At 34.9% G+C, this 24,951-nt stretch overlaps 1 protein-coding gene across 1 annotated transcript in view; it reads right to left on the bottom strand.

Moving 5' to 3' along the window:
* Positions 1-24,951, bottom strand: part of SMC5 (structural maintenance of chromosomes 5) — an 88,477-nt gene that overhangs the window by 55,736 nt on the left and 7,790 nt on the right. Inside the window, 6 exon segments of the mRNA XM_040620252.1 lie at positions 6,940-7,011; positions 8,161-8,322; positions 9,659-9,799; positions 11,522-11,656; positions 12,783-12,945; positions 20,260-20,312. Coding sequence (XP_040476186.1) covers positions 6,940-7,011; positions 8,161-8,322; positions 9,659-9,799; positions 11,522-11,656; positions 12,783-12,945; positions 20,260-20,312 — 726 coding nt within the window.

The following is a 24,951-nucleotide window of genomic DNA, read 5'->3' on the forward strand; positions in this document are numbered from 1 at the left end:
AGAGCACTACATAATGATAAAGCGATCGGTCCAACAAGACATAACAATTGTAAGTATGTATGCACCCAACATCGGAACACCTCAATTATTACATAAAGTAAATATTACCAAAGTAAGAAATTGAAAGACAATAACAGAGGCCTTTAACATCCCACTTATATCAATGACAGATCATCCAGACACCCACCCCCCAAAAATCAACAAGGAAACAGTTACTTTGATCATTTAGATTAGATGGATCTAACAAATATACACAAAACATTATATCCCAAAACAGAAAACACATTCTTTTCAAGTGCACATGGAACATTCTCCAGAATAGATCATGTTAGGTCACAAAACATGTCTCAACAAATTTAAGAAGACTGAAATCATACCAAGCACCTTTTCTGACCACAACAATATAAAACTAGAAATCAATTACAAGACAAATCTGGAAAGAACATGAACACATGGAGGCTAAACAAAATGCTATTTAACAATGAATGGGTTAAATAAGACATTAAAGAAGATTAAAAAAAATACATGGAGACAAATGAAAATTAAACACAATGAGCCAAAATCTTTGGGACACAGTAAAAGCAGTTCTAAGAGGGAATTTTATAGCAATACTGGCCTATCTCCACAAGGAAAATCTCAAACAATCTAACCTTACACTCATAGGATCTAGAAAAAGAGCAAAGCAAGCCTAAAGCTAGCTTAAGGAAGGAAATAACAAAGATTAAGGCATCAAAAAATGAAATATAGACTAAAAGAAAAAAGAAACCAAGAGCTGGTTCTTTGAAAAGATAAACAAAATTGATAAACCTTTAGCCAGACTCATCAAGGGGAAAAAAAAAAAAAAAAAAAGGAAGAGGACTCAAATAAATACAATCTGAAATGAAGGAAAAAATAAGTGACGCTACAGAAATAAAAAGAATAAGAAAATATTATGAAAAATTATAGGCCAACAAATTGGACAATCTAGAAGAAATGGATAAATCCCTAGAAACATAAAATCTCCCAAAACTAAATAAGGAAGAAACAAAAAATTTAAACAGGCCAAATACTAGTAATGACATTGAGTCACTACTCAAAAATCTCCCAGCAAACAAGTCCAGGACAAGATGGTTTCACAGGTGAACCGCACCAAACATTTAAAGAAAAGGTAGTATCTATTCTTCTCAAACTATTCCAAAAACTGGAAAAGAAAACTTCCAAATTCATCCTACAAGACTAGCATTACAGGAATACCAAAACCAGACAAAAAGACTACCAACAAACAAACAAAAAAAAACTACAGGCCAGTATCTGATGAATATAGATGCAAAATCCTCAGCAAAGTATTAACAATCCAAATTCAAAAGTACATTAAAAGGATCATTCACCATGACCAAGTGCAACTTATTCCAGGGATGCAAAGGTGGTTCAATAGTCACAAATCAATGTGATACATCATATTAATAAGAGGAAGGATAAAAATCATATCACCATTTCAACACATGCAGAAAAAACATCTGACAAAACACAACATCCACTCATGTTTAGAGACAAACATACCTCAACATAATAAAGGCTATATATGAAAAGCCCACATCTAACATCATACTCGATGAAAAACTGAAAGCTTTTCCTCTAGGATTAAGAACAAGAAAAGAACATCCACTACCATCACTTTTATTCAACATAATACTGGAAGTCTTAGCTGCAGCAATCAGACAAGAAAAATAAATAAAAGACATCCAAACTGGTAAAAGTGATAAAACTGTCACTATTTGCAGATGGTATACTATACATAAGAAGCCCTAAAGTCTCCACCAAGAAACTGTTAGAACTGATAAGTGAATTCAGTAAAGTTGCAGGATACAAAATTAATGTAAAGAAATCTGTTGCATTTCTACACACTAATAAGGTAGCAAAAAGAGAAATTAAGAAAACAATCCCATCTATTACTGCACCCCAAAAATATAAAATACCTAGGAATAAACTTAACCAAGGAGGTAAAAGCCTTACACTCTGAAAACTACAAGGCGCCAATGGAAGAAACCAAGTGATACAAACAAATAGGAAGATATACCACACTCATGGAAGAATTAATACCATTAAAATGTTTAAACTATCCCAAACAACCTACAGATTCAATGCAATCCTTACCAAAATAGCAAGGGCATTTTTTCACAGAACTATAACAAATAATCCTTAAATTTGTATGGAAACACAAAAGATGTTGAATAGCCAAAGAAATTTTGAGAAACAAACCTGGAGGTGTCTCAATCCCAATTTCAGGATATACTCCAAAGCTAATAATCAAAACAATATGGTACCAGTTGAAAAACAGGCACATAAATCAATGGAACAGTATAGAGAGCCTGAAAATAAACCCACACCTTTACAGTCAATCTACAACAAAGGAGACAGTAATTTACAAAAGGAAAAAACAATCTTTTCAATCAATGCTGAAAAACTTGATAGTTACATGCAAAAGAATGAAACTGGACCACTTTCTTATACCATGCACAAAAATAAACTAAAAATGGATTAAAGACCTAAATGTGAGACCTTAATACCATATAACTCCTACAAGATAACATAGGCAGTAATCTCTTTGACAGTGCTCTTAGCAACATATTTATGGCTATGTCTCCTCAGGCAAGGAAAAAAAAAAAGCAAAAAATAGACTATTGGGACTACTGGTGTACCAAATACAACTACTGGTACACCAAAATAAAAAGCTTTTGCACAGTGAAGGAAGCCATCAACAAACAAAAATGTAACCTAGTGAATAGGAGAAGACATTCGCAAACAATACATCCCATAAGATGTTAATATGCAAATACATAAAGATCTTACACAACTCAACACCAAAAACAAAAACAAAGAAACCCCAAACAAAAAAACTCAACTTAATTAAAACATGGGCAGAAAATATGAACAGACATTTTTCCAAGGTAGACATACAGATGGCCAACAGGTACATAAAGACGCTTTGTGTGCCTGGATGGCTCAGTTAAGGGTCCAACTCCTGATTTCAGCTCAGGTCACCAACTCAGGGTCGTGAGATTGAGCCCCACATCGGGCTCCGTGCTCAGCACTGAGTCTGCTGGAGATTCTCTCCCTCTCCCTCTGCCTCCCCCTCTGCTCTAATAAAATAAATAAAATCTTAAAAAAAAAAAAAAAGATACTCAACATCACTCATCATAAGGAAAATGTAAAATCAAAACCACAATGAGCAATCACTTTACACTAGTCACAAAGGCTGGTATCAAAAACACAATAACAAGTGTTGGCAAGGATGCAGAGAAACAGGAACCACTGTGCACCGTTGTTGGGAATATAAATTGGTGCAACCACTGTGGACAACAGTATACAGGTGCCTCAAAAACTTAAAAATAGAAATACCGTAAGATCCAGTAATTCCACTACTGGGTATTTACCTGAAGAAAACAAACACCAGTTTCAAAATATATACTCACCCTGTGCTTACTGTAGTATTATTTACAACAGGCAAAATACTAAAGCAACCTAAGTGTCCATCTGTAAATGAACGGATAAACGAAATGTGGTGTGTGTCCGTGTATATGTATATAATGGTGTCCGTGTGTGTGTGTGTGTACAGATTCTTAAATACAAAAAACTGGTGGTTGCCAGAGGGGAGATGGGTGAAATAAGGGGATTAAGAGATAAAAACTTTCAGTTATAAAATAAACCATGGAAATGAAAAGTACAACGTAAGGGAAAGAGTCAATAATATTGGAACAACACGTATGATAATACACAGTGACTACACTTACCATGGTGAGCAATGAGTAGTGCACAGAATTATTAAATCAATGCTGTACACCTGTAACTAACCTTGTACGTTAATATTTACTTCAATAAAAAAAAACCCACGATCCACAAGAAACACATTTTAGATTCGAAGATACAGGTTTAAAGTAAAAGGATGACATTTTATATAGTCAACTGGAACTCTTCATTTCCCCTCTCCTAGCAATCCTCATTTCAGTAAAACGTACCACTATCCGTCCAACTGTGAAGTCAAAAGGTTAGATGGGATCCTTGATCCTTCCACAATTCAATCGTTCCATCCACTCCCTGAGCAAATTTTGTGGTTCGATTTTCTAAATTTGCTTGTCTACTGCTACCATATGAGAAGCCAGCGTTCTCACGCACCTCGCCTACTTCGAAGAGCAGCCTTGTAACGGACTCTCTGCTTTTATCTTTGTCCCATACAGTCCACTCTCCATAAGGCAATGCCGAGTGCTTTTAAAGCATACGAAATACTATTTTGCTCCAGCTTAAAAACTTCGAAAGCCTCCTCTGTTTCTCACTGCATTTAGAATCAAATTCAATTGCCTTTCTTTTTTCTTCAAGGGTCTAACACGGTCTCTGCCTAGCTCTCATATCTGCTGCTTTTCAGGAACAATACTGGACCTCACGGGACAGAGGGAGGATTTGTCAAAGTGTTGAGAAAAAAACTATAATTTAAAATTCAGCAATATTAATATTCCAGAATGAGTGCAAAAAATATATTTTCCAACACACAAGCACTCAGAAGGTTCATCACCCAAAGATCATCTCTAAAACACCCATGGAAAATATGCAGCAAGAAAAAAAAGTCTACCCCCTAAGAGGCAGAAGTATGATAAACCAAGTAACATGATCAAATAAACCAATAAAACATATTAAGTCTAAATAAGCACAGACCATAAAAAATATTGTAAATAAATGACAAGTAAAATTTCTAAAGGTACAGATATGGAGGAGAGGAATAGAAAGTGTCTGAACTAAATGGAAAAATAAAAATGCTAGCTTTTAAAAAAACATGTTATTTAAACTTTAAGAGTAGTCCACAGAATAGGCTTAGAATATGTAACTTCAGGGAAAAAATTGGAATAAGAAAACCTTTATCAACGGCAACAGGAAAGAGAAAGGAGAAAGGGGAGCAGGCAGCAGAATCGAACCAAAAGCACAGTGAGTAGAAAACCACCATAAAGGGACCTGGTGAAACTGCCTTCCTGCATGACAAGGTGTCACGACAGCACAGTGACAAAAACTGCAGAACAAGACCCAGTACATACTACTCACAGCAGATAAAACATGATGCAGAAATAACAAAACAACAGAGCTTCAAAATCCAGGAAGCAAATCTGATATATTAGGAAAAATAGATAAATCTCACAGAAGAAGATATTTCACTTTAAAAATGGATAAATTGGGTAGGTAAAAAAGTAGGCAGAACATCTGTGTAAGTATAGTAAACCTGTTTTAGCATACGCGTAATTATATATATTTACCATGCATATAAATATATAGACTGAATACACATTCTTTTTGTATACAGAACATGTACAAAACCAAATATAAATGTCCAAAGAGATCTCAAAGTATCTAAAATAAAGTCATAAAGTCTACATTTATTAACCATAAAGGAACAGAAGTAGAACTCTACATTCAGGTTTTGAAATTCCACATCCATAGAAATTAAAATAGTAAGAACTCCTGTACAACCTTAAATGAATGAAAATGTTAAATGGAAAAGATGAAGTTTTAAACAGAGGTGTAGCCAGGTGGTAATCAGAAAAACACTTACGCCCTGAAATGTATTATTAAAAGTTAATAAAAGTTAAAAGTGAAATAACGGCTGAAAGTGACAAGCCCTGGTAAGTATGCTAAAGCGAAAATAAAAAATACTAGTCCAAGGAGTATTAAACTACTTAAAAAGTCAGCATACCACTGAAACACCAGTTAAGGATGAAACAAGATAAAATTTTAGGCCAATCTCACATGGTGCAAAAAACTGTAAATACAAGATTTTTCTAGTTGAATCCAGCAATGTATTAAAATATCAAGTACGATTTGTGACACAAACATAAAGATGATTCAACATTACACAACTATCAACCGGTATTCCTGTTTAGCATTTTAAAGATGAAATCTTTATGCCTTTTCCCTCCTAAACTCTAACTAAATATTAGAAATGGAGTACAAAGGGTTCACTCCCACAAGGACAGAGGGAACAAGGGAGGAGACGTCAGCAACTGGAGACCTCAACAGCAAGAGAGGAAAAGACAGCAGAGGGACAGCTAATTCAGTACCTTATTACAGAAGCCACAGTGTGAAAGGCAGTGAGAGAAAAGGCAAAGAAAGGAGGACTCTTTCAAAACAAAAAAACCCATTCCAGAGCCTCTCGAGAACTCCGAGATGTCAAGTGTAAAAGACAACATATACAACACGACTACCCTGCCCTACACTGCCTATCCTGCTGTCCTGTACACCACCCACCCAGACACCCCGAGCGCTCGGCACTGACGGCCTAGCCTCTGCCATGGAAATCTGAGGTTTATTCTCTGGAGAAATTAAATGAGAGGTGCCTGGGCTCTGACGAAAAAGCACAGAAAAAGGGGTGCGGCTGAAAACTGGAAGATTAACATAATGCTTGAACCACCGGCAATGTTTCAAGTTATGCGTCTATCCCCAAGACAGGTAATTCAAACTCCAGTTTCTTAATGGTTCTGAAGAACAAAACCCCACATACTGTTGGGGATCGCTTAACCTCCTTTCTCGCACAGCCATCTTAAAATGATTTTGCCATCAAGCCTCACCCATGCACAAAGAATTTGTAACCAGCTTTTTAACGTCTTACTCTTAGCATCAACAAAATAAATCTCTTGAAATTTAATTTCTGCTGAGATAACGAAATCCAATTTTACCATCACCCCATTAAACTACAGCCACTCAGTTACAAAGATCGCAGTGCTTATCTAGGACTAGTTTCGAGAATTTTTCGTCATCATCTGTGCAGCTGCTCTACTTCTGACCTTAGTATCGCTCACAGATCAAGGAGAGAATGAGGAGGACCTCAGACAATTTCCAAACAAAAAGTTGTCCCATAATCCCGACCGGAACACAAAAGTTAGGTCAAATTAGCATAGTAAAAATTTCAATACAAAATCTTACCTGTTTATCTTTCCTTTCTATAATATCTTGCTTTTGTTTGCATTTTTGAGAGGTCTCTTTAATATCTGTTGCCTGTAAGATTGAACCAGAAGGAGGGGAATTTAGTTAAAATCTCAAGCAAGCCAATTATGTGGCCCCATCCATCCAAATATCAAGTTAACCCACAATACTTTTCATTTCTTTCAAACCAAATTCATAGTTACCACCAAAAATACTAACTTACTTGCAAATCTATGAAAGGTTATTCACTGATATTAAAAACAGCCGTAGCAATATGCATAAATGTTTCTTTATCCCTTCACATTTATTATCTCGTTAAGTATTTCATCTGATCCTAAAAACCATCCTATTAGGATAGCAAGGTCCAGAGTGCAAACTGTTCTCAAAATCTCAGACTCCAAAATCTCCCTAAAGGTTAAAAGCCATGACCATAAAAAATTTTTAAGTTTAAAATTTTTATTTATTTATTTTAGATTTATTTATTTATAGATTTTATTTATCTATTTTGACAAAGAGAGAGACAGCCAGGGAGAGAGGGAACACAAGCAGAGGGAGTGGGAGAGGAAGAAGCAGGCTCCTAGCAGAGGAGCCCGATGTGGGGCTCGATCCCAGGACTCTGGGATCACACCCTGAGTCGAAGGCAGACGCTTAACGACTGAGCCACCCAGGCGCCCCTTAAGTTTAAAATTTTTAAATAAGTTTTTAATAAATGGAATATTCCATATGCCATTATACTACTTATCCTAAGAAACATCAGGTTTTCTATGATAAATTCACAAAAGTTCAATGTTTCCAGAAATACTGTGAATCCTCTTATCATTAAAATAATCACATTTCAAGGTACTTGGGTGGCTCGGCTGGATAAGCATCTGCCTTCAGCTCAGATCATGATCCCAGGGTCCTGGGATCAGCCCTGCATTGGGCTCCCTGCTTCTCCCTCTGCCCCCGAAATCATGCATGCACACGCACTCTCTCTAATAAATAAAATCTTTGGGGGAAGAAAAAAACCAATCACATTTCAGTTTTCTCTTTTGTATGCTGGAATTTCTATAAAGTAGCAACCCTCCAAAAGTGATGATTAGGACCCTGAAAGCCCTGGTAGAGATGAGTTAAAAAAGGAATGAAAGCTACAAGTAAATCCACAAAGTAACTCAGAAGACCTGCAGAGGAGTTCTGTACTTGCTGAAATACAGAAAATCCTACATTGAGCCAGAAAAGTACCTTCTCTTTGATTCGAGCCTCCAAAACGTGACGCTGCTTCTCAATTTCTTCGATTCGACGGGTCATGGGGATCTGCCCTTCTTTAAGTTTTCTCACCTCTTCCTTTGCTCGGTCTCGAGCTAGTTTTACTTCTTCATACTCCTGACGAACATTTTCATATTCCTTGCAATTAATTCAAGAAACAGAAGTTAATGCACTACTAAGCTTAAACTAACACATATACTAAAATCAAGGTGCAGGCAGAAACCAAATCTATGAAAAGACCGTTTTTGATATCCTTTTGGCCGGTCTACTAATATAAAATGTACCCTCTGAAACAACTTCAGAAATAGTGAATACCAACAATGACTTATTAAGAAGCTTGATACTGAGTACTTATCTCTATCACTAGGCTGGACTCCGACTTCCATCCCTTCCTGGTTCTGAAACTTACACAGTAATTGCTACGAATATGAGGTTTTTTCTAGTATCTCAATAAAGAAGGGATATGAGAATGTATAAATAAATAAAAGAAACTCCGTTACGAAAAGTAAAAATGAAAAATCAAAGGAAAAATGGGCCAAAAGAAGAACAAAAATGCAGGTAAAAATTATGCTTGTTATGTCACAGGAATTAATATTTGCTAAAAAACAGAAGTAAGTGGAGTGCTCAGAAAGCATAGAGTAAGAATGAATGGGACGAAGACAAGATGACAAACATTAGAATAAATTTTAAAAAATGAAAAAAAAGATTGAAATCAATCTCAAAGAAAAGGATAAACCAAAAGACTTTAAAGGAGAAAGATAAAGTAGGTTGAGAGTAATACTGGGCATAGGAAAATGTAGTCAAAATGAGCTGAAAAGCAAAAAGTTTAAGAACAATGGAATTATGGGCGGCCTAAAGGGGTGGTGGAGAAAGGCCACAGATACAGCCACATGTTCTATTAACAGTGACCTCCATCCTAACCCCGGAACAAACATTATAGAACTTTCTTATTTTGTTCTGCCCGTCATAAAGAAATGCACTGAGGGAATGGACTCTTGGAATGGCCTCTTTAGCCCAAACCGTGGTCATAAACAATAACTATACACTATACCGTGATTAAAAGGAAACATCAGCCTCAGTAAACTTAGGAAGCAGGAGTAGACAATTACAGTTCACAGCCTTCAGCTACATCTGTACCTGGACTTACTGGTGGTACATGCCAAGTAAATTCTCTGTGACCTGACGACACTCAAAGGTTTAATTTTTACGTGTAAACATTTTTAGATCATTGACATCTTATAAAACAAACTATCTGCTGGGGACTCAAATCTGGAAGAATTAAGAGCACAATCAACTGTTACGTGTTACACAATATTAACAGTACACAGCTATAGCATAACACCGATTTTATTATGATTTAGAAGACAAAATGAACAAGAGCACCTCATTTGAATACAGAGCAATTAGTGCCTTCTTTCTAGCCTTTCTGCTAGTTAAAGCATCACTGTTTTTGCCTCTAATAATTAAGACTTACCACCCATGGCCTTTTAGCTTCAAGCATCTCAATCAAATCTAAATGTCGCTTACGTTCATAGAACCTCTCCACATCTTGTTTATATCTTTCATTCCTCTGAATCATTTTCTCTAGATACTCAGTTTTCTCTTTGCATGAGGTCTAAAACGAATATTTAACAATTAGCTTAACTGAAAAGACAACAGGTCAAATCCTTTAATGATGAAAATGTACAATGCTAGCAAAATATCACAGGAGTTCTTAAGAACTGTGTACAACTAACATGCATACCTGAGTTCTGGTCTGTGCCCTGCAATTTCTTAGTTGTATGACTGTGAGGAAGCCCCACCTCACCACTGAGCCTCGTCTCTTCCCGCCTAAAGAGAAGACACGTATCTGCCCCACTCACCTCAAGGGTCGAAGCAACGTACTTACTCTAAGTGCAAGTTCAACAAAAGCTGTAATGTGATATACATGAAAAGTAGTAGTATTACGATTAGTATGTTATGAACACCCATGACTTAAGGACTGAGAAATGAGATGAAGGAAGCTAAAATCTGGCCTTTAGACTGAGAGTTAGCAAATGCAAAGACATACTCAGAACCTAGCAGGATACGCGCTTGCATTGCTTCAGAGGACGGCAGTAATTTCAGTGTTTCAGAGGTAGTGTAGTAGTCCTTCCCCTTATCTGTGCGGAATATAGTCCCAAACCACTAGAGGATGCCTAAAACCAGAGAGAGTACCAAACCCTACATATACTGCTTTTTCCTATACACACATACATACGATAAAGCTTAAATTATATATCTGACACAATAAGAGACTAGTAAGAACAAAACAGAATAATTATAACAAACGGTCATAAAAGTTATGTGAATGTGGCCTCTCAAAATATATTATCGTACTGTTGTCACCCTTGTGATGATGAGATGATAAAATGCCACATGATGAGATGAAGTGAGGCACTGTGACGTAATGTCAGACTACTGTTGACCTGGTGACCACAGTCAGGAGGATCACCTGCTTCTGGACCACGGGTGACCGTGGGTAATTGAAATGGCAGGTAACTAAAAGTGTGTGTAAGGGGGGTGCTACTGTATCAGACTGTTCCACGGGGGCAAGGGTAAAAAGACTGACAGAGCATCTAAAGCAGTATGAAATAATTACTACTCCTTTGGTCACGGACTCTGAAAAAGTATAAATTATAATAATATGTATTATTAAGTATGGACAGTTACAATTTAAAAGAAAGCACTTGGTTTATAAGATACCTTATTATGAAAATTTACTGAATTTATTTTAGTAGCTGGGACATGGAAAAGGATTCATTAAAACACCTTTTCAAATGATACGTTATACAAGGACATTTTAATGTGTATGTTTATTAAAGATGAACATAAAAATAACACTGCAACTAAACACAAAGCTCTCTTACAAAGTCTACCCCCTTGCAACTGAAAAAATATGAAAACAGGTTCAACAGAGACACTCCATCAAAGCTACACGTTAACTGCTGTACTACCCAAAGCTTTGTACCGTCCTGGCACATGGCAGGTGTTTAAGAAATACTGAAGGAGTAAAAGAATAATACTGAAACTTCCTGAGAGAAAGAAATACTTTAAAATACTATTATTGGTTCCTTAGAAATTCAATGAATGACATGTATTTGATGAAATGGTAGTCAAATTTTTTCAAACTTTTTTCAAATCCAATTCTCACTTTCTATGACGTAGTTAAATTAATGTCAGCAATACAATCTTAGGTGGAAAAAAATCACAAATATTTGAAGTCATTCAAAGAATCAGAGTTACTATCACTCTACCACACTGTGAAAGATGGAAATCAGTGAGGGACAATAAAAATGAGTTGTCTGTTTGTACATACCTCTAGTTGTTTTTCTTTCTCCCTGAAGTTTTTGAGTTCACAATGGTATCTGTGCATTTCTGGAGGACCAATAGACTTCTCAGTAGCTTCAAGGAGTTCAATTTTACTCAGTTTAGCAAATTCTCCAACTTTATCCTAGAGCATAAAATTTAAATATCAGTAACTAGTTATCATTTTAAAGACTTATTTATTTAGAGAGAGCGAGCGAGCGAGCGCAGGGAGGAGGGAGAGAGACAGAGTAACTTAAGCAGACTGTACTCAGCAAAGAGCCCGGCACAGGGCTCGATCTCACAACCCTGACATCATGACCTGAGCAGAAACAAGAGTCGCACACTCAAGTGACTATGCACCCAGGTGCTCTGCAACTATTACCATTCATAGATCTCCTCAAAATATATTTCACTCAGAGAACACACTTGTTAAGATGAAACTCATTTAAAAGAAAAAAAATGTAAGATGTGCAATATAGATGAACTCGCTCCTTCATATATTATTCCTTAAAATGATAAACTAAGGGTATGAACTGTCATCTTTCTGAGAACCTTTTGAAATTTTCTAGGTCAATATTTCTAGGGTAAAGTGTTTACATATACATAATAAATAGCTTGGGGATAAAAGAGAAAACAGTTCCCTGGACTGAAATCATCGTTTTCTACCACACATCATCTGGAATGTTAGAAGTTAAGAAAAAGGGTATTTTTAACATCTACTTCTGGAGATATCAGACATAAGCTAACAGTGCTATCAAATTTTAAATTTTTATTTAATTTAGACATAATCAATTGTTTCTGAATTGAAAAAAATGAACTATAATTCAGTCACTAGACAGCACTCAAATTTAACATTTAATGTGCATTTTCAGGATATTTTTACTAAACAAACTTACAATATAAAGTTTTAGTATATCAAGTATTTTATACAAAAACATGATTAAGAAGTTGTTTATTAACAAAATTTTAAGTGCCTACAAATTGTAGCAAATGGCCACGCAAGTTACTCTACTTAAAAAAATACAACTTTATTTCCTTTACCATATTCTGTAGTTTAAACTTCCAACTTTTTATTAAATGAAATCTTCCAAACTACTATAATAAGATTATGAGATGAGAAGCTACCTTTTACAAAGGACTGTTAGAAAGTGTTAACATTATGAGGCTTAAATAGCCTCCATTACAATATCCCTTGAAAAATATTTACATTCTCCTATTGCATGAAGAGGAAACACAAAATTTTCCCATGTGTACATATAATTCTCTCATACCTGAGGTAGAAATTGGCAAAGATTGCCCACTTGAATGTTTAAGGCTGCAACTTGCTCTTCTACTACTTTCTGGGTTGTAGATTTTTTGTTGATGAACCAAGAAGACTGATTTTTTGCCACGTCAATCTCACGGGTGATTACAAGATTTCCAGAAGTTCTGAACCTAGTTAAAAAATAATTTTAAAAATCTTTATATTCAAAATACATGTATCATTTTAGAAATATAATTCCCAAAATTCTCTTGCAACAAAGGTTGCCAGACAGGATTATTATAACTTTTATTCCTTTTGATATTCTGGCCCCTCCAAAGAAGGAAACCTTGATATTTTATTGGTAATAATACATAATTGACCACATGAAGTTACCACTTATTCAACATCACAATTATTTAAACTGTTAAAATAAAACGAAGCCAATACTAATTTCCAAACACTGACAGAGGATTTACATATCTGGAGTAATTTATCCTTTAATTATCATTCTCCAATCACATGCGTTGACTGCAATTCAAAATGGGTTGGTACATTAAAGCATACAAAATTAAATGCTGAAACTTCCTCTACTTGGAAAATATGTGAATGAAAACCAATTCTTGCATAAGCAGTTCCAGACATCAAAACTAGCCCGGTCATACAAGCCCACGCCTTCCTTGTCACGTACTCCCCTCTGAATTCAGAGGGGACTATATCATACACCCTCTTAACGGAACATTAAGCAATACAGAATCTGAAAGAAGGGTATTTACTTATTTCTTGCTTTTAGAAGTACTACTGCTCCACACCTCCCATCCATCTTCTTCACTGGGAATCAGCAGCATGTGGTAGAAAGATAAATTATTGGTATTCAATGGCTAAATGACAATGATAATTTGTAAATGTTGTGTATATAGACTATACTGTAATCAAAACACTCCAAACATTAAGATTTTAGAACTTAAAAAAAAAGTAGTTTTAAATTTTCATTTCTAGCAGAATGACTAATGAAGTACTCTTTTAATCTTCTTGCTGTAAACTACAGATAATGAAATATTAAAATATATTCATAAATGCATTTATGAGTTAGCACGAAAGTAAATAAATCTGGCCTAAATCCCAGAGCAGGTGGAGATCCAGAAGTTGAAAAATGAAATTGGCTTTTCCCCTGGGAGAATCTGTTTCACCAAATAACCTTACACATTCATTTTCATAATCTCCCAGGAGAGGGGGTTGCAGACAAGGCCCAAAACTACCCAAGGTAGAGAGTCTAATAAAAACCATCCCCAAAAGACTATACCCTCAATCTAAGGATAAACCTGAACTACTCCATCATCATCATCGTTGTCATCACCACCACCACCACTACCACCATCACTATCACCACCACCTCCACCACCACTACCACCAACAGTGAGGTAAACTGCCTGTCTTAAACTATGGCTTGAACTGCAAAAAAAAAAAAAAAAAATTCTCCTGAGGACAGTTAATAACTGCAAGCCAGTCTCAAACAGATTAGTATATTGAAATTAGTTACACGATATACCTAAGACGCAAAAATGCACAAACTGAGAACTGTGTATATTTTGATCCTGGATTCAAAGTACCCAATGGTCTGTTGCATAAGTTAGTGAAAATGCCCTCAGCAGGAATCTACCTTTACCTTCAAAGAATTAACACAACGTTCAAAGGAAATGGAACAGCTCACTGGAAACACACATAAATGAAAACAAACCATCAAGAGCAAGAACTAGCACAAATAAAGTAGAATCATACTGGAATTAATAGGCAGGTACAGAATAAGTATACTCACTGTATTTCAAGAAATAGAAAACTGAAAAGATTCACTTATATCTGAGCTGAAAAAAAAACCAAAACAAACCCAAAGGAAAAGTATCTAGAATGCAGTGCAAAGACATAAAAAGATGAAAAACATGAAGGATGTTAAGAGACATGGATGACTAAGTAAGAGAACTTAACATCTGTCTAATCAGAGTTCTAGAAGGGAAGGAGACAGAATGGGTCAGTGGCAATATAGGAAGAGAATTTTCCGAACCGTAAATTTAAGCTCACTAAATCCCAAGCAAAATTAAAAAAAAAAAAAAAATCCACATCTAAATATATGATGTGAAACTATAAAACAGCAAAAACTGAGCTAGGATTTCAAAAGCCACTTGAGCTACATGAAACTAATGACAAAGAGGAAAATAAAAGTCACTTGAGAAAAAGAGAATCACTATCAAAGAAACTAAAATTACATTCACATCTGAAGACAATGGAATTGTACTTTGCATGTCTTGAGAAAAGACCTATCAATGTAGACTTCTGTATCGAGCAAATACATCTTTCAAGATTTAGAGCAAAAGAACATCATTTTCAGACAAAAACTAAGCACTCTTGTAGAAGATCCTCACTAAAGAAAACTTTTAAAAATATCCTCTGGCAGAAAGAAAGTAATCTCAGAGGAAATAACAAAAATGAAAGAAAAAATAAAAAGCAAGACAAACCAAAAACACATGGGGTAATTCTAAACAAATACTGACAGTATAAATTAATGGTAGTTATTATGTCTAAAAAAGTTTAAAAGACAAGATAAAATTAAAATAGTTCAGACAAGTTATTCAAATAAAAGTACTCTAAGGTCTATATTCAATAGGAAGATACAGACATTTCAGTCCAGACTCGAATTCAAGTATATGTATTAAAAATTCTAACAACCGCTAAAACAAGAATGAATAGTTTCCAAAACAGTAAAGAAAAATTAAACAAAAATCCAAACAAAGGCAAGAGAGAAAAGAAATACTGAAAAATAGAACAAATAAAAAGCACGGAATAAGGCAGTAAAAAGAAGTCCCAACATTTAAGTCAATCAATAAATGTAATAGATAACGCACTATTTAAAAGGCTATATAAACATCCAGTTACATTTGTTGGAATGAGATACAAAAGGTATAAAAAACTTGAAATAAATGAATAAAAAAAGGTAATCTGGAAAGCTGCCAACTACACTAGTGGCAAATTAAAACACATTCTAAAGGAAATGCATCAAAAGATAAAGAAGTCAGTACATAACAACAGAAAGTTCAACTAGGAAGACAGAACAATTTGAATCTTAGCTGCAACTAATACTGTCCTGAAGATATGTAAGGCAAAAATTGACCGGACGAGGGTAACTGACAAATCTACATAAAGGGATAATGTAACGCACCTTTCTCAGTAATTAAAGAATCGATATGATGAATGAAATCAACAAAAATATACAAGCTTTAACAATACAATTAATCAGCTTGAACTAACAAATAGAGGAACACTGCACATAACAAGAGCAGAATACTCATTCTTTCAACCCAGTGGGTAACAATTATGAAAGCTCACTACAAAAAGGATGTCTTGACAAATTTCAAAGGGTTGGTAACATGACCATATATTTACATACATTACTATATATTACACTATGTATTACTATGAGGTCATATATATATAGTAAAACATAAAATATATACTGTACATATAATATAGCAATATATAACTTTACTATGTATTATTATACATTGTATTATATATACTATATACAGTATTACTATCTATTATATATAGGACCATATAGTAATATATAATACATAGTAAATACAACATGTAATTTTATAGTTTTATAATATATATATTATCACAGAACTTCTATCATAGTGGAAATCAATACTGAACTATAACAAGAAAATTACTATATCAGAATTTGAAACAACTTCTAATTATGAACTCGTAAAGAAAATAGGACTGAAAAAAATAGGAAAATGCTATATACCAAAATTTGGGAGACAAGAGCTCAAGCAATACTGAGAGGGAAATTTTTAACTTAACTGTTTACATGAGGGAAAACAAAAGACTAAAAATTTGTATAAAAAATATCCATTTCAAGAAATTAGGAAAAGAACAAAAAAGCCAAAAAGTTTCAAGAATTAGGAAAGTATAGGGGCGCCTGGGTGGCTCAGTCGTTAAGCGTCTGCCTTTGGCTCAGGGCATGATCCCAGGATCCTGGGATTGAGCCCCACATCAGGCTCCCTCCTGGGAGCCTGCTTCTTCCTCTCCTGCTCCCCCTGCTTGTGTTCCCTCTCTCGCTAGCTGTCTCTCTGTCAAATAATCTTAAAAAAAAAAAAAAAAATTAGGAAAGTATAGAAAATAATGAAACAGAAAACCATGATGTAAGACAGAAACAACAATGTAGAAGTCAATTCACTGAAAAAGACTAATGAAACTGACAAATCCAATTTTTTCAAATCAAGGGGAAAAAAAAAACCAAGGAGGCTAACACTCCTAGGTCAAGCCACTTCTCTGCTCAAATCCTGGTGGGTTCACAGCTAACTCAAAATAAATGAAAAGTCCTTACACTGGCCTACAAGGCCGTATGAGATGGCTCATCGGTATTTTCAGACTTTATCTCTTATTATTCTCTTGTTCAGTGCAATGCAGTTACACTGGGTACCACTTCAGTCTTAGCATGCAGATGCTGAAATGCTGTTTCCCCAAGTATCCCCATGCTCAACACCTTATCTCCTTCAAATCTTTGCTCAGGTACTGTCTTGGGAGTGAGAACTTTCCTGATCACCCTATTTAATACTGTAAACTCCACTCTGGAACTCCCTATCCTCCTTTCTTGCTCAATTTTCTACCTAACACTAATCACCATCCAATGTAATATGTATTTTACCTACGTATTTATCTGCCCCTCTCTCATGCCCCTAACCGTAAATTCCAGAATGCTGTATCTCCCTTCCCTCTCAACAGAGATGTACTCAAATATTTGAAATGACTGCATAGATGTATGCTAGAGGTTATTCTATCCACTGTTCCATTCAGTATGTGACCACTTAACACATTTGTTCAACAGCAGTAACAACTTCCAAGTAAGGACAAGTCATTTTGAGTTTGGTATTCCCAACAAGTGACCACAATGTAACTAAAGGAGTTTGGGGAAATGCAAACCTCCCTGTAGTTCTGGAACAGAACTCTGGTTTATGGTCACTGGTTAGATTATTAAACTAGCAGCTGTTACACACCAAAAAGTGTACCTCTTTAGATAACTAAGAAAACAATTGGGCCTTAGTGATTCAGAGCAGAAAATCAGGAGCGCTTAATACCTGCAGCCATCCATAAAAGACTTTGAAACTTATATATTAGTACTTCCTCTGTATTTTATAAATATACCTGGCTTAGTATATTTGTTTCAGTTGCAATATCTAAGAAACTGTTGTGATCCATCGACAGCACCAAGCCTAACACAAGAATATCTTCGGCAATTTTTAAACAAATGAGATATAATTCACATATAATCCATTTTATATATACAAATCAATGCTTCTTTAATTGTGGTAAAATGTACGTAACATAAAATTTACCATTTTAACCATTTGTAGGTGTGCAGCTGAAGAAATATGTGTATCAACAACAGTTTTTAACATAAGCACAAGGTTCTACAACCATCACCACCATCTAATTCCAAAATATCTTCATGACCCCCAAAATGACCCCAAACCTGTTAAGCAGTCACTCCCCACTCCTTTACCCCTCATTCCCAGGCAACCACTCATTTTCTGTCTCTATGGGTTTGCCCATTCTGGACATCCCAGAGACGTGGAATCACACAGTATGTAGGATTTGTGTCTGGCTTCTTTCACAAAGCATGTTTCCCAGGTTCACCCATGTTGTCGGATCTATCAGTACCTCATTCCTTTCTATGCTGAGTAAGTTGTCCTTGTATGAATATATCACATTTTGTTTAGCCATTTATCAGATGATACACATTTGGGGTGTTTATAAGTTTTCACTATTGAAATTAGGAAAAAGCTAATTTTGTGCAAATGAGTAAATATTCTCTAGAATAGTAACTGGATCGAAGATTATTTCATCCAAAATCTGATAATCTACTGCCAAATAAGATGTGCTGCTTAGATTTCCACAGTGCACGGCAGGATTCACTTCTCTGTACCTTCATATTACTAAATCTTATTTAAAAAATTTTCTAAACAAAAAGGAAAAAAAAATCCTCATTTTGATTTCCTTCAAAACTGATCAGTTATCACTAATGAGTTGTATCCTTTTTATACTTATTGGCCACTTATATCACTTGGTGTTAAAATTCTTTGCTTATGTTCTGTAAGTTGTTTGTAATTTACTGACTTGCTTGAGACATTGGTATTTTGGTAATTTTAAGATATGTACATGTTGTTTGTGCAGAAAATGTTTTCTCCCACCTGTCACCCATTTTTAACTATGGTACCATTATTTTCATCTGGATGCGTATGGAATCTAAATTTCCTACCTTCCTTTTTATGGTTATTAGTATCCTATTCTGCTTGAAATAGGCTTTCCTTTTCCGAAGATTTAAAAAATAGCCTACATTTTTTTCCCACTATTTTCAAAGTTACATATCTTTTCAGTCAGCCTTTAACACATCTAGATCTATGAGCAGGGTGTTTGATAAAGCTCTAAATTTGTTTAAGAAAATTAATAGCCAATTAGTTCACCTCAATTAAAGTTATTTATAGTCCACACTTAAACTGCCATCTTTACAATAAATTCTCATATACATGTAGATCTCCCTATTTTTTCCCTTCTGCTCCTCTAATTTTCTGTACAAATACCATATTATCAACAACTTCATAGTACACTTTAACATCTGGTACACAGATGTCTTACTCGTGGTACTGTTTTTTCAAAATCTTCTTGGGTTTTCCAGCACATTTAGTCTCCCAAATGAATTTTAGAATCAACTTTAAACTTACCTGATACTCTGGTTGGAATTGTATCAAATTTATACATTAATCTGGAAGGATTGACATGGTGAAAATGATATTAACTTTATGTTTCTAAGAACACTGTATGCTTCTCCATTTATTCAGGTCTTGGTTTTGTATCTTTCAGTAAAATCCTATCATTATATTTTAATAAATTGAGTATAATCTTACTTGTTTTATTTCTGTGTGTGCCTATTTCTTTTTCTTTTTTGCCTATTTCTCATCACTACATAAATAAAACATTCTCCCACAGTTTTTGAGTAAAAAGATCATTTCCCCATATCCTGTAAAATGATGAGGCTATCAGATGATCTTTAAAAGCTATTTAAGCTAAAAAACTCCATGACTTTCGATAAACACTAGAAAAAACAACACTCACTAAAAATCAACTAAAAGGTTTATCTGTGTTTAAAAGACAAAGTATATAAACCAAGGATGGTTAACCGGCTCATCTTGAACCCTAACTCGGATACATCAGAGATGGCCGCCAAGAGAGGTGATTTCTTTAACAACTCTACTCAAAGAAAAATCTTACAATTTAGATTTTAAAAGATGCATAAAAAAATAACTTGTCTGGATACAAAATCCTTCAAATATTATTTCTAATATTTATGCCATAATGCTATATTATTACTCTTTCCTAAAGTCATCACGAAATCATGATCATAAGGAAATTGTACAGGAAAAAGGGGTTTCAGCACTTTTAACACTTACAATTCAATTTCAACCATTCCTTTGGAACATCCTCTCTTCACAAAAAAACCAACCTAGAACAAAAAAGACAAAGTGCATTGAGTGATGACATTCCCAGGTTATCAGATTCAGCAAAGTCATTATTATTTGTCAAATTAAAATTTTTTCAACACCTATTTTCTCTGTCCACTCCCATCACGTTCCCAGATTTGGGAAACTGGTTTCCACTGTTTCCTCCCACAAGTAACAATACCATTAGTTACCACTGACTGAGCATTCGATGTGCCTAAGAGCCTCTTACACAGCTCGTGACAAAGCCAGTAAGCGATACAGAGCGAAGAACTGAACCCACGTAACATGGCTGCAGAGTCTGTGTACTTAGCCTCTCTACTAAACACTCTCGGGAGAGGGAAGAAAGCCAGTGCGAAAACAGGGTCTATGATTTATTCATAGAGCTTTACCAAATCTCCTTATTACCAATGGAGACTTCTTTGGAGTTGCACAGATTAAATATTAACAGCCACTCTAAGATCCTGTTATTAATCCTGTTATTAAGATCCCATCCTGTTATTACAGGACATAATTGTCATTTTCTTAAAAAGAGGAATACACATAGTAAATACAATTTAAGTACAATTTACACGGTAAAATAGATCTATTTAGTCTACTTTAAATACATACACGACCATAAACTTGAAGACAGACCCTGGGCCTAAAACAAATCGGACTGGATCTTCAATCAGGCTATAAGTAAGTAATTCTTAAAAAAAAAAAAAAAAAAGTGGAAAACACGTTGCAAATAATTATCTTTTTAATAGTGGTAATAGCAGTGATGACAACAATCGGAACCACAACAAGGAGCATTTATTAAGCATTATTATGCTAAGCAACTTATAATTTTCTTAATACTCATGAGCAACCTCAGGAGGTATGTATTATATCCATCTTATAAACGATGAAACTGAGGCCCAGAAAGATGACAAAGGAGGTCTGTCCTCGTAACTAGAAAGTACAGCTTGATTAAGAGTACATGCTTTCATCCAGGTTCCAATCTGGTGTAAGTTGCTTGACTCTGACCAAGTTACTTAACCTCTCTGTTTTAGTTTCTTCATAAACAGGAAAAACAATGGCATTTTTGTAGGAGTGCTATCTGCTCATTAGCTTGCATCAATTAAAATACTTGGAACCAGTAAGAAAAAAAATCACAAGGCAGTTCCTATAAAGCATACATATGGATGGTACAGAACATGCTAGCGTTAAATTTTCATATTAAGACTTAACTATAAATAAAACATTAAAAATATTTTTGCTGAGACCTTGTGCAACCCCTAAATGCATCTGGGGATACCCAAAGGTCTGCAATCTGTCATCTGAGAAACGCTACACTCCACAACCTTCTTTAAAAACCCTACCACTCAAGGGTAAGATCTGTCTTCTTTATGCCGAAAATAAATGGGAAGGTTGGTGGAAACTGCTACAAACCAATCCGTTCTGACTGAACAGAGTCTGGAGTACACTCCAGCAGACCGTTACACAGAGAAAGGATTTAATAAATGATTTTTAACAATTAAAAAACTATACATCAGAATTTATAAAAATGGTCCTTGGAAGTTATCTACTCCGACCCCCTTAACTTAAAGAAAAACTGGTCTAGACAAATGACTAAAATCACAAATTATTAACAGAGCAGTATCTGAGTATTCTACCTCATAAATGCCTCCCGTGTAGCATTAAAAAAAACCACATACACACATATTTTGAACAGGTTTATTTATAATCTTCAGGGTGTATGCTTCAATCTTGTAATCCTACATTACACTGTAAGCCGGACTAAAAAACCTATAATGCCATTTTAATAATATTGCAATATTCCCAGATTTAGAAAAATATAAAGAATCATTTAAACTTTTACAACCATTTTGCAGTGGGATAACTCAAGTCTCAAACTTCCTTTTTAAGACATAATTTTATGTGAAATATACACCAAACATTATGTATAAACTTCATACACTGTTTGAAGGAACAGTAAAACAACCAAGCATCTACCACAAATTGAAGGAACTGAAAATTAACTGCATATCCGACATTCCCTGTGTAACTCAATACTGTTGTATCCTCCCTCAACAAATGTAATCCTGTCTTGATCATCCTTCTGCTTTTCTCTAGTTTTGCTATATACATATATCTCTTCAAATATTAATTACACTATTTTATGTTTTGACCATTCTATAAATAAATTCATATTACATACATTCTTCCAAAATAGCATTTTTCCTTAAAATTACATTTTTGAGATTTAACCAATGAGCTAATAAGGATTATTTTCACTGGCATGTAATATTCAATTTTGACTATAACAGGATTTCTTTAAAAACAATACTGCTATAAATATTTCAATACTTTTGCCTAGTATTAATGTACAAGGGCTGTCTAGGAGAATTTTGAGTGATTGGTTACATGCACCTGCAGAGTCACGAGGTTATGCCATTTTCCAAGACTACAAATTTCTAGTCCCACCAAGAGTGCATCAGAGTTCCCATTGCTCCATATCCTTGTAAGCACATAGCATCGCCAGAATTCTTGTGACTTTGAGGAATATACCTTGCCAGGATTAATGTGCACTTCTCTGATAATTAGTGAAGTTGAGTATCTTCTCAGACACAGTTGGCCCTTGAATAACACGAGGGTTAGGAGTGCCAACCCCCTGCACGAAAATTTGCATATAACTTTTGATTCCCCCCAAACTTAACTAATAGCCTACTGCTGACCAGAGTCCTTACCAACATCATAAGCAGTTAATACAGATTTTGTATGTTACGTGTACTACATACTGGATTCTTACAACTACAAAATCAAGTTACTAAGAAAATCATATGAAAAATACATTTACAGTACCATACTGTATTTACTGAAAAAAATCCGCATACAGGTGGACTCGCACAATTCAAACCTATGCTGTCCAAAGATCAACTGTATTTACTGGCTGTCTGAGCTGCCTCTTCTGTGAGGTGTCTGAGCACATCTTTCGTCTTGTTACTGTTTTGCTTATTAAAAAGCCTAAATACCAATCTTTTGTTATATGGGTTATATATACCTTCTCCCAATTTGCGGATTCTTTTTCTTTATGGTGTCTTTTGATAAAAGTTCTTTATCAGTATTTTCCTTGTCCATCTATACTTTTACTTAAGAAATTTTTATTTAACCCAAAGTCACAAAGATATTCTCCTCTACACCAGTATCTACTAAAACTTTCCTGGTCAGTCACAGTTAGATCTTCAATCCACTTGGAATTGATTTGTGTACAAGTGTGAGGACAAAACTTAATTTCTTTTTTTCCTATGCAACCAACTGTCTCAGTACTATTTATCCATCTTTTCCCCATTTATCTACAATATCAGTCATCGTAAATCAAGAGTCTACTCATCATGGCTTTGGATCCGGACTTTTCATTCTGTCACAGCACATGGTCTGATGTCTTTTCCACCAGTACCACAGTTGTTTTTTTTTTTTTTAATATAGTTGACAATGTTTTTAGTTTCCGATACAATGATTTGACAATTCTGTACATTACATAATGCTCAAAACAGTATGTATAGTTCTCATCTGTAACCGTGAAAAGTTATACTATACTAATACTACTCACTATATTCCCTATGCTGTGCTTTTCATCCCTATAACCTACTTGTTTTATAACTCGAAGTTTGTATCTCTTACTACCCTTCACCTGTCTCACCCAACCCACCTCTTCTTCCCCTCTGGCAACCACCAGTGTGTTCTGTATGAGTCTGTTTCTGGGTTTTTGGTTTTGTTTTTTAGATTCCACACAAGTGAAATATGGTATTTGTTTTTCCCCGAGTTATTTCATTTAGTGTAACACCCTCTAGGTCCATTCATGTTGTCACAAATTCAAGATTTCATTCTTTTTACGGCTAATATTCCATACAATGTTTGCATTTACTGTAACTTTGTGTTGTCTTGATTTCTGATAGGACAAGTTTTCCCATTTGGTTGAATTTCTTTAGTAGGAGTATCTTAGCTATTCTTGGCCATTTCTTTTTTCACCACAATTTAGAACCAGCTTGTAATCTGCTATCGACAGTACTGGGATTTGACCGCAATGACGCTCAATACGTATATGAATGTGAACAATGACGTTTTCGCAGCTCTTCCTGCCCATTAATACAGGTCTGTCCCTCTCCTCAGACTCCAATATTTTCAAATAAAATTTTATAATTTCTACATATAGGTCTTATGTCTTGTTAATTTATTGCTACATAACTTGCACTTTCGGTGCTACTGTAAATATCTATTTTTAATTGCATTTTTCTGTTCATTGTTAGTGAACGGAAATAGATATAAGATTATTTAACAAAAATCTGTTCTAACAATCCTGACAAATTTCCAGATTAATTCATCAGAAGGCTTATCTGGAGTCGCTTTTGTGGTTTTCATTCCAGACTTTCACAAAACCTGTAAATGACGGTTTTCTAACTTGTATCTTTTGTCTTATCTTACTTTTCTGTACTGGAAGTACAACGTTGAGTAGCAGTATTAGTAGGTAACCGTGACTTGTTCCAGAACTTACTGTATATTTTCACTTGTCTTTTATGTAATTTAAAAAGGTAGGTTTCCTCTACTCTTAATTTGCTAACATTTTTTTTCTATCATAAATTACTGTGGAATTTAGTGCTTTTTCTCTACTGAGGGGATCAT

Source organism: Ursus maritimus, unplaced genomic scaffold (assembly GCF_017311325.1).
Source record: "Ursus maritimus isolate PB19 unplaced genomic scaffold, ASM1731132v1 scaffold_34, whole genome shotgun sequence".
Lineage (NCBI taxonomy): Eukaryota > Metazoa > Chordata > Mammalia > Carnivora > Ursidae > Ursus > Ursus maritimus.